Consider the following 18,501-nt stretch of genomic DNA (forward strand, 5'->3'; position numbering starts at 1 on the left):
TCGTAAAGACGCCTAAAAAATCGCAAAAAATACGAAAAAGTCGCAAAATGTTCGTTTTCAAGTCGGAACTTTTCCAATTCGGGTCGGATTCGTGGGTTAGTAAATCAGCCCCTTAGACTTTCCACAGTGCATAATTCACACCTTTTGGATTCAGGCCCCATTTTGCAGGCCAACAACTGGGTATGTGCCTTTGCATTTATCAAGGTTACATATACATGAAAACATTTCTGTAACAATCACCCTGCTATAGTTCCAGTAATATCCAAAATTAACTCCAAATCTCTATTTGGCTGGGCGTAGGGTTGCCACCTGTGCAATATTTTTCTGGTCTTGCTAGTAAATTTCTAGTCCCTTTATCCACCCATCCATAGCGTTTTCCCACTGACTACAAGAATCTGCCCCACCAGCCAACATCATCACTCCGGCAGTCAACATCATAGCCCCGTCCATTAATGCATTGTCCCATCGCCATCATCACACCTTTCTATATCACGGCCTGCAGATAAAAGGATATGGCCATTATTCTTCTAAACTAAAGGTGGCACCCTAGCTGGGCTCTCCATCCACTACATTGAGCCAATCCACAGTTGTTTGAATACCAAGTACCAATAAGGTGACTTATCAGTCTTACGTGATACTGAGGAAGGTGGTATTGACAGGGAGAACATTCACATTCAGGGTGCCAGTACAATTGATTCCAAGAGAGTCTATCACTTGAATCTTTAGCTGGTAGGTCTGTGAAATAAGACAATAAACCAGGGTACTATGAGAAACATGAATATTAAGCATTTCATTTTAAAATATAAATTAAATCTAGTAATGCAAATAAAGTCTTACAGCATAACTCTTATGATAATCTACAGACTTTTAAAGCTAATAAGCTATACAAAACGTTTGAAAATGTGGATATTTTTTCAGTTGGAAGAAAGGTTATTTAGAGGGGCAAGGTCAAATTCCAGTGTTTTTAACATTTCTTAGGGGACGTTAAGTCGAGGATTCATCTTTGCAACCAATAAAATTGGTTTAGAACTTGATATATATCTGGTTTTAATATGTATTTCTTATTGCAGGAATACATATTCAAGGAAATCATTAGAGTGATCCACATTAGAGATCATGGGAATCCCCTAGAAATAGAAGCCCTTTCATCAGGAAAACAAACCCCTACCAAAGGGAACAGTGAGAGAATTGTTTGTTCTGTATAACAATAAAGCATTACTTGAGGAAAACTGCATGTTGGGGAGGGCAGAGGACTAAAACCTGGTAAGACAGGGAATGGCAGAGAGACTCCACATAGAGAGGAGGCAAGGGAACATATTGTCACATAAAGGAGAGAGTGAAAAGGACAGAAATGGCAGGGAAGGAGGAAAAGGTTGTGGAACTGGCACAAAAATGCGTGGGGAAAAGGAGAGAGAGGCTAGAATGGTGACATGTCATACATAAGGTGGGGGTTAATGGGTATAACTGGCATTCATCCTAAATTCCATATATTCCATATATTACTATTTACAAGCAAACGCTCAGTAGATTTATCGTGGGATATGTTATAAAGAATAGCTACCGTATATACTCGAGTATAAGCCGAGTTTTCTAGCACTCAAAATGTGCCAAAAAAGGAACCCTCGGCTTATACTTGAGGCAAAAACCGCACGCGATGGATGGCCCGTTGGACAGGTATGCCCCAAACATATACCAACAACGCTGCTACAATGGACGTCACGCTGCGCGCACCATCCCCCTGCCCCCCGTGACGTGACGGATGTCCCGCCGGAAAGGTACGCGTCGGATCAAACATATACCGGCAGCACTGCTACAATGGATGTCACACTGCGCGCAAACCCCCCCCCCCATGACGCGACGGATACCCTGTTGGAAAGGTATCGGCTCAAACATATACCTGCAACTCTTCCAAAAACTGAACTGCATCTCTGGCCTGTGTCGTGTTCCTAGAGATGCAGTTCCGTAGTAGCAGACTTGCTAGGAACACGACTAGCAGGTATTGAGATTGACACTTATTTAAAGTTTCTTTAAATAAATTAATCATTGAGCTTTCGATTAGATTAGTCCCCCTGATCTGTAGCTCATTTTAAATATATTTAGGATCCCAGGCATAAACTGTGATGCCCCCCCCCAAGGAAATATGTAGAGACAGTCACATGACTTCAAGTAAATATCTAGATGTTTCAGAATCTGAACTTGAGCTTTGATGTCCTGGTTTATACTGAAATGTGCTTATATCAAACACAATTTGGCAGTCTTATCACTAAGTACAGCCTTATAGACTGGCATGCTCTTACAGCAGAATGATGTTCATGCAGCCAAAACTAAAGTGACATTTGGTGGCAAATGCAGCTCTGTGTGTATTTAAGCCTGATGTTATTGATGCCCCCTTATCTTCAATTCATTTATTTGTTCAGGTTTCACACTGAGGTATACAGTGAAGAAATGGATGCCTAGGCTTATACTCGAGTCAATAAGTTTTTCCAGTTTTCTTAGGTAAAATTAGGTACCTCGGCTTATATTCGGATCGGCTTATACTCGAGTATATACAGTACATTTTTTTTAGCGAAGTCTAATTGGTGATCTTACAGTGTGCCATGCTGTATCTGTGTATATCCCAGTGTGAGTTTATGAAATTGTTACCCTTACATAGTCTTATATAATTCATTTGCAGTAACATGAAACAGTAGCTCCAACAAGCACAGGTACCTATACTTACTTTTAATGCATTGGTGAATCCAGCAGCTGGAGCCATTACTTCTCCATTGCTAGAAATTGTAAAGACTGGGGGAAAAGGCTGCGTCATTCGGTACTGTGTGGAGAAGGAACAGGATGAGTTTACAGAACATGAAAACATGGTCATAATAAACATATCTGTCATTTAATCTGCATAAAAGAACTGAGACAGATTATTACATAGGATGGATAGGGCTAGTTTATTTTTGCATTCATCCGTATGTAAGTGCCTGGAATGTTTCTATTTACAGTTTAGTTAATATTGATATGTTGGTGATCTAGTATGTAGTGCACCCACAACACCAAGTACAGAGAAGATGTGCACAAGGTAAAGGTACTTGCCTAGCAAAGCAATAAATGTGCCAAACCCTACACTACCCAATGGACTGACCCACAGGCGCAATGGACGATTAGTGTATAAGGGGCCATACAAATTATGTATTAGATCTCTCCTAGGCCTGGAGACCAATAATTGGATTATAAACCTGCATTATAGATATCTTGCTGATTTTCAGGCTGGACGTAAGGAGTTCTCTTATACACCAGCCAATATAGGCAGTGTCGGACTGAGATGGCAGGGGCCCACCAGAGAACCCTGGACCATGGGCCCACTTTTAAAACTTTAATTCCTCCTCTCCTCCCTCAAACTCTTTATTACTCTAGTCTCTTTTCTCTACCTACTATTCTTCCATCTATCAAGCTTCCTTGTTCCCATACAGAAATAGGGAATGACCATCAAATAGGCTAAATAGAATCTAAAGGGCCCACTGACACCTTGGCCCACCGGGAGTTTTCCTGGTGCCAGTCCGACACTGAATATAGGGTCAACTCAGTCTGAAGTGGGAAGCTTATATCTCCCTGTGTGTGGCTAGCTTAACTCTGCATACCATTAATATTTGTGTTGATTCCTTTATGTAGTATGAGTAAGGTTTCCAGTGTGCCTGTGCCTAGGAACTGGGGGTTTCCAAGGTTCTGAAGTGAGCCCCTAGTATCCTACGGGCCGCAACGTGTTCTAATTAACCACAATGAAAATGCATTACAAACTCACCGTTACTGGAGCATTGTTAGGCTGCCGCAATGCCACTGTGTAAATAACACTGGAAGCGGGGACATTTGAGTAGACCTGTACTGTATCACCGGCTATGTGGAAAAAACAAGGTAGATAGACGATATAAAGCTCACTTAAGTTCTTGGTACAGTTTGGTCTGTATGTGCCTATATGCCCCCTCCCCCAAAATGATTCATGTGGTATGTACCAAAGGTGACTATCCTGAAGCTTAAACTAGCATAGCCAAGGGTCAAGTTAGGAACATGCTGGCCATCAGAAATGGCATGGGCCTACTCTCCCCACTGTTCCTCACTGTGATCTAAATATTTAGTTCACCCAAATGCGTGACCATCCACATGCCAAAACATCTGGCTAATCAAATATTCCCACAGCTTGAAGTGCGTTAGTAAGAAGTTTGTAAGAAGTCTTAGTGGGCAGATTGATATCATACAGTAGTTCTGTACACTCTGCTACCCAATCTTTAAGGAGAGTACATGCACCACCTATATTGCATTCACTGGTTTTCCACATGTTCTGTAACATATTTTAAGTAGATAATCCATGGAAGTATCAGAGGTAAAAATACATAAACTCAACCCCCAACCCTAAATTTATAACAGAGCAGTATAAAAGGTTCTTAAAATGTGTGTACAAGTATCGGACCCCTTATCCGGAAACCCGTTATCAGAAAGCTCCGAATTACGGAATGCCCGTCTCCCATAGACTCCATTTTAATCAAATAATTCAGAATTTTAAAACTGATTTCCTTTTTCTATGTAGAAATAAAACAGAACCTTGTAATTGATTCCAACTAAGATATAATTAATCCTTATTGGATGCAAAACAATCCTATTGGGTTTAATTAATGTTTTATTGATTTTTTGGTAGACTTAAGGTATTGAGATCCAAATTACAGAAAGACCCCTTATCTGGAATACCCTTGGTCCCGAGCATTCTGGATAATGGGTCCTATACCTGTACTATGTGATAAGAAGGCTAAAAATATATCATTATAGTCATCCTGTGATTGTCCCAAGAATGTCCAATAAAGCAAATAAGTGTTTAGCCCATATCTCATCCCTAACTCAGCCCATATTTTATCCCTAACTCAGCCCATATCTCATCCCTAACTCAGCCCATATCTCATCCCTAACTCAGCCCATATTTTATTCCTAACTGGCCTTCAGGCTTGCTTTTCAGGAATAACAGGAATAGAAAACTAGCATTAAAGGAGTAGTTTACCTTTACGCTAACATTAAGTACGTTATAGAATTAATTATTCCTAGCAACTTTTCAGTTGGTCTTCATTTTCTATTTTTTTATCGTCTTAAGGGCAGGGGTATACGGGGAGATTAGTCGGCGCCGCACATGCCATCCCACCTGCGATTTACATTCTAGCCGGTGGGATGGCATTTGCGGGGAGATTAGTCGCCCGCGACAACAAAGACTGCCCTAAAGGAAAAGGAAAGGTAAAAATCACTGGGGTGCCAAATGGGGGTGACTGTAATTGCTTACCTTTTACCCCAGGCTTGGGTAGCTGTGAGCCAGCAATCCTCTTCCTTCTCTTTTCTATCTTCGGGATCCTGGGGCTCCCACATGCGTAGTAGAGTGAAAAAGCTGGCTTTTTTGTTAAAGTTCAACTTTTCACTCTACTGCACAAGCGGTGCAAAGAACGAAGAGGATCGCTGGCTCGCAGCTACCTCGGTATGTAGTTTTACTTTTTAGGGTTGTTTCTATGTGTTTTTGTATGTATTTTTCCATCTTTGGGTAAGTAGTTTTGAGCTCTGGTACTGGGTGCTCTTACCTTGGCTGGAAAAGCCTGGTTCACACTGTGGTACATAGTTTGTACTGCTGATCTTGACAAAGAGCTGACCATCAACTGAGACATTTCCACAAGTTGCTGTGATGTTCAGTGTGTACTGATTTACAGTGTATGCGTTTAAGTCCACAGAGCTGCTTAGAGTGATCTGTAATAGAGGGGTTATTGGTAACACACCATGATACCATTCTTCAATTATTGTGCTTTATACTATAACTTCTGAATTTCCATATGGGGCATCATGCATATTTAGGCTTTTCCCATATTTTGTTAATATAGAGTGAATTGATAAACAAAACATTTAAGAACTCAAGGCTTTTAATGTGTGCATAAGGGATGCCACCCGGCTGGGGTGACATTAAACTTAGTATAAGGAAAATGGTTTGCTCACAGGAGGGAGGCATGGCAATGGAGCTGCCTAAATGTACTAGTAGTGGCTAGTAAAATTTTAATATCCCATAATGTTACCAGTCCAGGCCTGATTATGATCACAGGAGGGAGTATTAGAGTGGATCCCCCTGTAGTTTTCACAGGAATGGTTCGAACCAGAAGGTTATATATAGAAGCTCACTCTGAATGGCGGGAATGCTGAAGTCAGCTTGTGTAAAGTAGTGAATGAAAAGTGAATAGAAAAGAACTGCTAACTGTGATATACAGAATTGAATAACTGCTGATTACAGCTTAAATCAGTGCACTTTCATGTCCCCTCACACATCACTTATCCACCCAGGCCAGTCACCTCAATTCATTCACTCTCCAACTTTTTTCTGAGTAATACCCTGAGGTACTAATCACCACGTGGTGCCTGGTAGGCACATCTAGGACCTTCCCATATGTGGCCTAACTCCTTAGAATGCTATCTACACTAAACCTCTACTTTAACCCTTACTGGTAGGATGTCTGCTAGGGTTGTGACCACTCTCTCAATGTTGGGGAGAAAGACTGCCCATGCTACCTGCCCTGTCTGCCCCTCACTACTGCAGTGAGCTATTATACATGCTAGCCTATTACCAGCTAATTATTTATATTTCTATGTATGTATAACTAAAAGTAAACACACATTTACTTTTAGGTCTTTAATGTGCCTTAGATTCAGGCTCCTGGCATCTACCTCAGGGAACATTTCTTTGGCCAAAGAGGACGTAACAGCTACAGAGCTCCCTAATACAACATTCTGATTTAAATCAGTCCTGAGAAAACTACATGAAGACACACTATAATGTTTCACACAGAATTTAGTTGTACGCTATGTGGCTATGTAGTTGACAGTAAATGTAGGTACAAAGTAGTTCTGAAGCTACACCTCTAGTCTGACAATGTACTCTATATACTTTATTCATTGTCCATTGTTGTTTGCAGCATACATTAATATTAACTGGTAACTGACCGTTCAGTATAATATCCTATTTGAATCCCTACACTTATGGTATATACACACAGTTTTATGCCGATTTATACAGATCTGCATGATGAAGTTGCCTTTATAATGTGCTGTTCCTTTTCTACAGAAAAAATAATGCAGTGTACTTGTAAGTTGCACATATTGCTGATTTATCACACTGCATAAGATAATATGGTGATTCTTAACTTGGGTCCCTGTTACCCTAGAAAACAGGCAGTGGTTTGAATGACAAACTGGAAGATGAATAGGAGAGGGTAGTAAGAATGTTAAGTGATAAATATTAAGAATAATCCAGATTTGGGATTATTCAGATTTCTAGTTGCATACATCTGTATCATGTAGGGAACACTCACCCACTCTCTTTAAGAAAAAGCTCAGCTGTTACCTTCTGGAGCACTAAAACTTTATTTTGCCCAGTCCTGTGCTAAAGGGCAAATGCCCATACCTGGTGCACTCTTACCTTCCAATTTGTGCCTGTATGTTACCCAACCACTTAGATTGTAAACTCTACGGGGCAGGGACCTCCTTCCTACTGTCTCTCATACCACATGGCACTTATATATATATATATATATATACAGTGGAGGAAATAATTATTTGACCCCTCACTGATTTTGTAAGTTTGTCCAATGACAAAGAAATGAAAAGTCTCAGAACAGTATCATTTCAATGGTAGGTTTATTTTAACAGTGGCAGATAGCACATCAAAAGGAAAATAAAAAAAATAACTTTAAATAAAAGATAGCAACTGATTTGCATTTCATTGAGTGAAATAAGTTTTTGAACCCCTACCAACCATTAAGAGTTCTGGCTCCCACAGAGTGGTTAGACACTTCTACTCAATTAGTCAACCTCATTAAGGACACCTGTCTTAACTAGTCACCTGTATAAAAGACATCTGTCCACAGAATCAATCAATCAAGCAGACTCCAAACTCTCCAACATGGGAAAGACCAAAGAGCTGTCCAAGGATGTCAGAGACAAAATTGTAGACCTGCACAAGGCTGGAATGGGCTACAAAACCATTAGCAAGAAGCTGGGAGAGAAGGTGACAACTGTTGGTGCGATTGTTCGAAAATGGAAGGAGCACAAAATGACCATCAATCGACCTCGCTCTGGGGCTCCACGCAAGATCTCACCTCGTGGGGTGTCAATGATTCTGAGAAAGGTGAAAAAGCATCCTAGAACTACACGGGAGGAGTTAGTTAATGACCTTAAATTAGCAGGGACCACAGTCACCAAGAAAACCATTGGAAACACATTACACTGCAATGGATTAAAATCCTGCAGGGCTCGCAAGGTCCCCCTGCTCAAGAAGGCACATGTGCAGGCCCGTCTGAAGTTTGCCAATGAACACCTGAATGATTCTGTGAGTGACTGGGAGAAGGTGCTGTGGTCTGATGAGACCAAAATAGAGCTCTTTGGCATTAACTCAACTCGCTGTGTTTGGAGGAAGAAAAATGCTGCCTATGACCCCCAAAACACCGTCCCCACCGTCAAGCATGGGGGTGGAAACATTTTGCTTTGGGGGTGTTTTTCTGCTAAGGGCACAGGACAACTTATTCGCATTAACGGGAAAATGGTCGGAGCCATGTATCGTGAAATCCTGAACGACAACCTCCTTCCCTCTGCCAGGAAACTGAAAATGGGTCGTGGATGGGTGTTCCAGCACGACAATGACCCAAAACATACAGCAAAGGCAACAAAGGAGTGGCTCAAGAAGAAGCACATTAAGGTCATGGAGTGGCCTAGTCAGTCTCCGGACCTTAATCCAATAGAAAACCTATGGAGGGAGCTCAAGCTCAGAGTTGCACAGAGACAGCCTCGAAACCTTAGGGATTTAGAGATGATCTGCAAAGAGGAGTGGACCAACATTCCTCCTAAAATGTGCGCAAACTTGGTCATCAATTACAAGAAACGTTTGACCTCTGTGCTTGCAAACAAGGGTTTTTCCACTAAGTATTAAGTCTTTTTTTGTTAGAGGGTTCAAAAACTTATTTCACTCAATGAAATGCAAATCAGTTGCTATCTTTTATTTAAAGTTATTTTTTTTATTTTCCTTTTGATGTGCTATCTGCCACTGTTAAAATAAACCTACCATTGAAATGATACTGTTCTGAGACTTTTCATTTCTTTGTCATTGGACAAACTTACAAAATCAGTGAGGGGTCAAATAATTATTTCCTCCACTGTATATACCTTGAGAAAGGTCCCGACGGGGACCGAAACGTAACGTTGGCTGTTCATGTATTTTTCAATATATAATTGATTGTTTGCAATAGATCCGGTGTTGCTGGTCTTTTTTTCAATATTTAAACTCTTTTACCGTGCACCCGGGACAAGGATTGAAGCGGTGTGCCACCCTTGGCTCGATATATATATATATATATATATATTTATTTATTGTATTTATTTATTAGATCACTTGTCCTCCCTGTGTGTAATTTTGTATTCTGTAAGATTGTACAGTGCTGCGTACCCTTGTGGTGCTTTATTAATAAAGTTATACATACATAAATACATCATTGTGTACATTATGCCAAAAGTTCCTTCGGTCACCAGCCCCTTTAATATGATTGACAGATGAACCAATACAATAACTAAGAATAGGAATGTATAGCACAGAAATATGGCTAAACTGGAAACTAGAAAGATCAGGGCCTAATTATAAAACTACCCATTAATTTCCACCACCTCCCTCACTCATTTATGTGCACAACCTTCACTTTATACAAACATGTTTAGCAATCAACCAAAACTGACTTTTTTACTGTGGGGTCCCTTCTGTATCCAAACTCACCTGTAGACCATATGCTGTAGAACCAAGGGAGGTCAGTGTTGGGTTGTTGAAAAAAGTGGTGCTTGGGCTAACCGAATCAATTATTACTGTTGGGTTGGTGCTTCCGCAGTTGTCCAGAGTAAAATTGTAAACAAGGGTCCCTTGGGGTGAACTCTGAGGCAGAGTCACTGTAACAGGAAGGCCCACAAAATCTAATGGAAAAACAAACAAGTTAGAAAATACATTTTTTTCTTTATTATGTATTGGTAACTCCCCAATTATCATGGGAAACCTTATCATAAGAAGACTCATGGTGATTGGCTGCACTACCAAGTATCAATGTGCACTCAAACTTATTTGACTGGTAAATATCAGTACTGTGCATCAAGACACCTGAAGCAAAATTAACTTTTGTGACAGCCTCTCATCTGTTCCCAGCATCCATATATATCAGTAGGGATATAGCGAACCTAAAAAAAATTTTGCGAACCCCATAGACTTCAATGGGAAGGCGAACTTTAAAACCTAGAAAAGCAATCTCTGGCCAGAAAACTGATTTTAAAGTTGTTTAAAGGGTGCCACGACCTGGACAGTGGCATGCAGGAGGGGCATCAAGGGCAAAAATTTCTCTGAAAAATACGTTGTTGACACAGCGTTGCGTTTTGTGCTGTTAAGGGGAGAAAACACACTACATTCCTAAACTTATGTAATAAACTGCTTTAAAAAGTCCGGCATCTACATTCCAATCAAGTCGTGTAAAGGTTACGGCCGGTTCACACGCAAAGACAAAACGCCGCGTTTACTGCAACGAAAAAAAAAACGCAAAAAGCTTTAATGATACTGTCAAGTGTGCGAATATTAGTTTTTACTAGTTGCTTGTCACCTCCAGGACGTTCGTCCCGTCGGTGGGAATATTTCTGTAGTGGTGTGTTTAGCAGTCACCGTGCTTGTGCGCACGTGCATGGTCAGGCAGAGGTAATTCAATGTACAGTGACGTGAACCAAAAAACACTGATTCTGCAGTGTGGGCCCAGGTTTGTCCTACCTTTTCGATCACCTGTGGTGACCATAAAAGATACGATTTTGCCGCCGTTGCAGAACCCTGAAAAATCAGGAATGTGTACATTCCTAAAAAATTATGGTTTTTTTGTTGCAGCCACTGAAGCACAGAGGACAGAAAAAATATGTTAGATAGATAGTATCATAACCAATCCTGAGGCAGAACCTTTAAAAAATCGAAGATAGCGTACCAAGCACAGAAGACAGAAAAAATATCTTAGATAGATGGTATCATAACCATGCCCCAGGCAAACCCTTTCAAAGAACTAAGATAGGGTGACAACAAGCACAGAAGACATTAAAAACATCAAAGCTAGATGGTATAATAACCATGCCCCAGCCAAACCCTTTCAAAGAACTCAGATAGGGTGACAAGCACAGAAGACATTAAAAACATCAAAGCTAGATGGTATAATAACCATGCCCCAGCCAAACCCTTTCAAAGAACTCAGATAGGGTGACAAGCACAGAAGACATTAAAAACATCAAAGCTAGATGGTATAATAACCATGCCCCAGCCAAACCCTTTCAAAGAACTCAGATAGGGTGACAAGCACAGAAGACATTAAAAACATCAAAGCTAGATGGTATAATAACCATGCCCCAGCCAAACCCTTTCAAAGAACTCAGATAGGGTGACAACAAGCACAGAAGACATTAAAAACATCAAAGCTAGATGGTATAATAACCATGCCCCAGCCAAACCCTTTCAAAGAACTCAGATAGGGTGACAAGCACAGAAGACATTAAAAACATCAAAGCTAGATGGTATAATAACCATGCCCCAGCCAAACCCTTTCAAAGAACTCAGATAGGGTGACAAGCACAGAAGAGTAGAAGAGAGAAAAATTCAGGATTTACCTGTCCAAAAAGTTTGGCTTACAATTAAGCCAGTAGGATTTGCACCCTAGTTTGTACGGTGGTGGAGGAGGACGCTAAAGGACAGCTGTGTGTGGTGTCAAGCGGCGTGCAGAGAAGGACAGCTGCATGGGCAGTGAGAACAAGTCTTCCGGCGTGCAGTAACCCTCCGAGATCCATGCCTCATTCATTTTAATAAAGGTCAGGTAATCAACACTTTTGTGACCTAGGCGAGTTCTCTTCTCAGTTACAATCCCTCCTGCTGCACTAAAGGTCCTTTCTGAGAGGACACTTGAGGCAGGGCAAGACAACAGATTTATGGCAAATTGTGACAGCTCTGGCCACAGATCAAGCCTGCGCACCCAGTAGTCCAGGGGTTCATCGCTCCTCAGAGTGTCAATATCTGCAGTTAATGCCAGGTAGTCCGCTACCTGCCGGTCGAGGCGTTCTCTGAGGGTGGATCCAGAAGGGTCCTGGCGCTGCCTTGGACTGAAAAAACTTTGCATGTCTGACGTTACAGAGTGGCCAAAGTGCATTGTCCTTGCAGGTGTGCTCGTGGGAGGATTACCGGCACCTCTGCCCCTGGAATGTGGAGTGACATCACCCTCAAAAGAATTGTACAACATGTTTTGCAGGCTGGTTTGGCAATGCAGCATCCTTTCGGACTTGTGGTACGTTGGTAACATTTCTGCCACTTTATGCTTGTAACGAGGGTCTAGTAGCGTTGCCACCCAGTACAGGTCCTTCTCCTTAAGCCTCATGATACGGGGGTCCTTCAACAGGCATGACAGCATGAAAGACCCCATTCTCACAAGGTTGGATGCAGAGGTATCCATCTCCCCTTCCTCGTTATCAAGGACTACGTCCTCATCCACCACCGTCTCCTCCCCCCAGCCACGTACAAGACCAGGGCTCCACAAAAGGTGACCACAAGCCCCCTGGGAAGCCTGCTCCTGTTGGTCTTCTGCCTCCACAAAGCCACCTTCCTCCTCTGACTCCGCTTCTGACACCTCTCCCTGCGTTGCAGCAGGTGCCTGGGAACGTTCTGGTGATTCCGCCCAGAAATCAGGCTCTTGGTCACGCTGGTCTACAGCGTCATCTGTCACTCGTCGCACGGCACGCTCAAGAAAAAAAGCAAAGGGTATTAGGTCGCTGATGGTGCCTTCAGTGCGACTAACCATATTTGTGACCTCGTCAAAAGGGCGCATCAGCCTGCAGGCGTCGCGCATAAGCACCCAGTAACGGGGGAAAAAAATCCCCAGCTCTGCAGATCCAGTCCTACCACCCAGTTCAAATAGGTATTCATTGATGGCTCTTTGTTGTTGCAGCAGACGTTCAAACATCATTAGCGTGGAATTCCAGCGAGTCTGGCTGTCGCAAATTAAACGCCTGACTGGCAAGTTGTGCCGCCGCTGAATGTCAGCAAGGCGTGCCATGGCTGTGTAGGAACGTCTGAAATGGCCAGACACCTTCCTGGACTGCCTGAGAATGTCCTGCAATCCTGGGTACTTCGAGACAAACCGTTGGACTATCAAATTTAAAACATGTGCCATGCAGGGCACATGTGTTAAATTGCCCAGTCTCAGTGCTGCCAACAGATTGCTTCCGTTGTCACACACCACTTTTCCAATTTTCAGTTGGTGTGGGGTCAGCCACCGATCGGCCTGTGAGTGCAGAGATGACAGGAGTACAGATCCAGTATGGTTTCTACTTACCAGGCACGTCATGCCCAAGACAGCATGACAACGGCGTACCTGGCACGTCGAATAGCCTATGTGGAGCTGGGGGTGCACAGGTGTGGAGGAGGACACAGCAGCAGAGGAGGAAGAAGCCGAGGAAGAAGCCAAGTTAGAAGACGACTTAGAAGACGACTTAGAAGACGAGTTAGAGAGCAAAGGAGGAGTAGAGGTGGTGGCAGACCCGCATGCAACCCGTGGCGGTGACACCAACTCCACTGTTGTTGAACCACGCATTCCCTGCTTCCCAGCCATCACCAGGTTCACCCAGTGGGCAGTGTAGGTGACATACCTGCCCTGACCATGCTTGGAGGACCATGTGTCAGTAGTCATATGGACCTTTGCCCCAACACTAAATGACAGAGATGCAGTGATTTGGCTCTGCACATGCTGGTACAGGTGTGGTATTCCCTTCTGTGAAAAAAAATTGCGGCTGGGTACCTTCCACTGCGGTGTCCCAATTGCTACAAATTGGTGGAAAGCCTCAGAGTCCACCAGCTGGTATGGTAAAAGCTGGCGGGCTAAGAGTGCAGACAATCCAGCTGTCAGACGCCGGGCAAGGGGATGACTCGGAGGCATTGGTTTCTTACGCTCAAACATGGCCCTCACAGAAACTTGGCTGGGGGCAGATGAGCAGGAACTGGAAGGCGGAGTGGAGGGTGGTTGAGACGGGTCAAGGACAGCAGAGGTAGAGCAGTAAGATGCTGGAGCAGAAGGAGGGTGGCTTAGCGTTTGGCTGCTGCCTTTGAGGTGTTGCTCCCATAGTGCTTTGTGTTTGGCGTTCATGTGCCTTCGCATAGCAGTTGTACCTAAGTGGGTGTTGGGCTTCCCAAGACTCAGTTTCTGACTGCACTCATTGCAAATTACAGCGCTTTTGTCAGAGGCACACACATTAAAAAAATGCCACACTGCTGAGCCTTTTGATGTGGGCTTTCTAGCAGTAACAGTAGAAGTTGGCTGGTGCGTTGGCTGGCTGACCACAGGTGCCGATTCATGTTGTTGCCCTACTGTTCCCTGGGAGCTGTCCCTGCTTCTTCTAAGTCTTATTCTCCTCCTGCCTCTCTGACTCTCCGTCTCTCCATCTGAACTATCCTCCTCTTGCTCTCTTCTTGTGGGCACCCACAAAATATCACTCTCCTCATCATCATTCTCCTCAGATGCATCAATTTCTTCTGACAGCTCACAGAAGACAGCAGCAGCGGGGACCTCATCACACCTTATGTCCATCTCTGTTGTGTTGCCTGCCTGAATTATGATATCTGGTGTAACGTCCGCATCTCCTTCATCTTCTTCTGGCAATAATGGTTGCGCATCACTCAGTTCAACAAACTCATGAGTAAATAACTCCTCTGACTCCAGTGAAGAAGGGGCGGCGGTGGCGGAGGAAGTGATACGTGGGGTGCCCATAGCAGAGGAGGATGAGGATGTTGTGGCAAAGTTAGAAACAGTAGAGGATGGGGTGTGCTGTGTAAGCCAGTCAACTACCTCTTCAGCATTTTGGGAGTTCAGGGTAAGTGCCTTCGGAAAACTGGGCAATTTCCTAGGGCCACAGGATATCATAGCAGCACGGCCCCTAGTGCCTCTGCGTGGCGGCCTGCCTTTGCCTGGCATTTTTTTTATTTTTACAAAACAACAACAACTTGGGTGATGTTTCTGGACACGGAATTATTATTGTAATTTAGACAGATTGTGAAAAAGCTCACACAGCTAGGTGGCACTTGGTTGCAGACACCGGGCAACAAGGCCTGCAAGGGCAACGTATACAGTAGTGGATACGGAATATATTATTGCTGGTGGAAAACCGTCACTCAGGTTGTGTTTCTGGACACGGAATTATTATTGTAATTTAGACAGATTGTGAAAAAGCTCACACAGCTAGGTGGCACTTGGTTGCAGACACCGGGCAACAAGGCCTGCAAGGGCAACGTATACAGTAGTGGATACGGAATATATTATTGCTGGTGGAAAACCGTCACTCAGGTTGTGTTTCTGGACACGGAATTATTATTGTTATTTAGACAAATTGTTATTTAGACAAAATATACAGAGCAGTAGAAAGTAGATTACTAGCCAGAAAAACTACTTAAACTCTGCCTCAAAATAAATACACAGCTCCTCAGTCCTCTCCCCACACAAATACAGAGCAGTAGAAAGTAGATTACTAGCCAGAAAACCTACTTAAACTATCCATCAAATCAATCACAGCTCTCTCCCTACACTATCTCTTCAAGCACACACAGGCAGAATGTAAAATGGCTGCTGGGCTTCGGTTTATATATGGAAGGGAGTGGTCCAAGGGGGGGGGGTGGCCCAGGAGGGAGAGCTGCCTGATTGGCTGCCATGTATCTGCTGGTTTGGGGTGAGAGGTCAAAATTTCGCGCCAGCTAAGGCGAACCCAAATGGCGAACATACGCCGAAAGTTTGCGAACTTCCGCGTTCGCGAACACCCGATGTTCGCGCGAATTAGTTCGCCGGCGAACAGTTCGCTACATCCCTATATATCAGCCTAGATATTTACTATGAATGTGGCTAAGTTAATGCATTTTACAGCCACCTAACTTTCTTCTTGTGATTATTTACAAATGGGTGCAGAGCAATGGGAGTCAGATCTTGGCAGAACACACCATTTTAACGTTAGGCAGCCTGTGGCTTTCCAGATTGTTGTATTACAACTTTCAGAATACACTCATAAGTATAGTTTTATCAACTTGCCAGAAGTTTTGGCTAAAGCCCGAGATGAAGGCAACTTACTTACTTTGTGTGCTGACCAACGGAATGAATAGGAGTAAAAGGCAAAGCAGTTCAGTGGGGAGTGACCCCATATCTGATAAAGATGGGCTCCTATACAGGAAGATTGTTCTATCCTCAGTCTGATCTCCTGCAGGACATACATAGTAGTAAATGAGCAAGAGGTTCTGGAAATAATTTAGTACATACAAAAAGAAAGAGTAGAGGCAGGCTGTTACTTCCAGTCTCTTATTCCACAATTTCTCCTCACATCCAATACTAACTGTAAGCACCATAGGGCTGGTTTAGTCAGATTTTAAATTGCACTGGTATAATTGCCTGTGTTAAACAACAAGATCTTTGCTTTCATTATATAACTGGTTGTAGACTGAAAATGCTTATTAATTGCTATGGGCAACCGCGCAATTGCAATTTAGCGCTTATGTCTGTGAATGAGCTCTCATACAGTAGAACCCTGCTTTTTACATACCCAGATTTTACCTTTTTTTCCCTAACTTGACAAGGCAAGTGGTGTCTTTTCTTCTCTGAATTTTACGTTTTCCTGGAATTTCCGTCCCCTGAGAACCTAAAATCTGAGTTCTACTGTATAATAAATTCTAGAGCTTTTTGAATTATCCTTAGGATTTATAAGTTACTTATAAGGAACTTTACGGGAATTAGCAACAGCTTTTTAGTTGCCATAAAACAGATAAAGGAAAGTGGTGGAATGGATAAGTCTGTAACTGGTCAGGGGGACGAATGTGTAGTGCACAAACAGTTGTGGTGCTATATAAGCTTTAGTGCTTTGGGTATTAAATCCATTTGGAACCTGGTATCCAGAATTCTTAGGACCTGGGAGTTTCCAAATAAGGGGTATTTACGTAATTTGGATCTCCATACCTTAAACCTACTAAAAATCATTTAAGTATGAATAAAACCCAATAGGATTCTTTTGCCCCCAATATCCATTCATTATAACTATAATCTATTATATTTATAATCTATATCTATCAAGTGCTGTGTACATGAGTACTAAGAGGTGTGATTCTGTACACCATATATATGGTCTGCCCTATCAGGGGGCCAAAGATAATGCAGGATGTTTTAGAATCCCACAGCTTGAAACAGATGTATTATTAAAGCCATGGCTGTAAATCTCTAGTTTATGTTAAACTATATAGTCAAAGCCTGTCAGTGGGATGGAGGGTGGCATAATTTTAACAGCGGTGGGACCCCCAGAAGTCTTAGGAGCAAATAGAGAGGTAATAATTATTAATTTGTGCTATAGTCAGGGCAATTTTTGTCCAATGTGCCCCTATGAGACTGAGAGTGCAAGGCAAATGTCCCCAGAGACATGTCAGAGACTAGGGGCAATGGCTCAAGCATGGGAAGCACTTGCCAGTACTTAATATGGCAATGTATACAGCCAGAATACATATTTTAAGGTTTACAGTTCAACAAACAGAGATCAGCAAAGAAACCTTTATCTGACTTCAAGAAAAGTGTAGCAAAATATATAAGTACATGGTGCTTGTGAACATACGTAAAGTGTTAAATCCTTAATCCCAATTCATTTAAGGGGTTAAACATAAATAAAGCAAATACCCTAAATCTGAGCAGCCGCAATAGTGGCACTTACCTGTGTTCTGTTCTGTAATTTGTGGCCACCACTACAGCTAGTATCTAACAACATGCGCTTATCTGGAGCCAAAACTGCACACCCATTCAGTTGGGTGACTGAGTCGCCCTGGGAACTCTTATTGTAAACAGAGAGACAGGCTGAGACTCGCAGCCCCAGGTTACACAAAAGGGCCACACAAGCACAGCAGCTGATGTCAGAGAGGATTTATGTACTAAGGATCTGTTGTTATAACACAAGTTTGTCGCTATTAGACATGCATTCATTGAAATGAATATAAATGTATAAAACCGGTACTAACCAGCAGCATGGCCATAAGGATGTAAGTGCAGCCTGCATCTCTATTACTCTCCAGCCTTACAGCTTGGGATTTAAATCATGATATGGCAAATGTTGTTTTGTTAACCCTATTTCCCCTAATAAAAAACCTACACCATCAATCTATACTTTGAAGGCAGAAGAAGAAACCTTAACTGCTGCTTACTTTTATTTTATATTGCTTCTTCTGAACTGAGAAAGAGACCTTAGCAGCTGTCTCACAGAGAGCAGCCATAGCAGAGTACTGTTTAAAAGTCCACTAGGGCCCAGCGGCATCTTTGTTGGTGATGGGGTCTAGGTTACATTGGACTTGCAATTTTTTTTATATATAAAAGGACTTCTGTCCAATGGCCCATCAGCTGTTTTTGAAGAAGAACTATA

At 42.7% G+C, this 18,501-nt stretch overlaps 1 protein-coding gene across 7 annotated transcripts in view; it reads right to left on the bottom strand.

The window, feature by feature from the left end:
* Positions 1-17,903, bottom strand: part of cdhr4 (cadherin related family member 4) — a 93,395-nt gene extending 75,492 nt beyond the window's left edge. For 5 of the 7 annotated variants that reach the window (XR_004222426.1, XM_031901116.1, XM_031901120.1 and 2 more), the window contains exons 1-7: positions 17,803-17,903; positions 16,188-16,314; positions 9,806-9,996; positions 5,589-5,751; positions 3,785-3,876; positions 2,720-2,812; positions 632-735 (exon numbers count right to left, since the gene is read on the bottom strand). Coding sequence is in view for 6 of the 7 variants with exons in the window: in XM_031901116.1 (XP_031756976.1) it covers positions 632-735; positions 2,720-2,812; positions 3,785-3,876; positions 5,589-5,751; positions 9,806-9,996; positions 16,188-16,314; positions 17,803-17,856 (824 nt within the window). In the remaining variant the exon portion in view is untranslated. The remainder of the gene's footprint in view (positions 1-631; positions 736-2,719; positions 2,813-3,784; positions 3,877-5,588; positions 5,752-9,805; positions 9,997-16,187; positions 16,315-17,802) is intronic. The other 2 variants (XM_031901117.1, XM_031901118.1) reach the window with 2 other exon arrangements.
* Positions 17,904-18,501: the final 598 nt, after the last annotated feature.

This window comes from Xenopus tropicalis, chromosome 4, assembly GCF_000004195.4.
Source record: "Xenopus tropicalis strain Nigerian chromosome 4, UCB_Xtro_10.0, whole genome shotgun sequence".
In the NCBI taxonomy this organism is placed as follows: Eukaryota; Metazoa; Chordata; class Amphibia; order Anura; family Pipidae; genus Xenopus; species Xenopus tropicalis.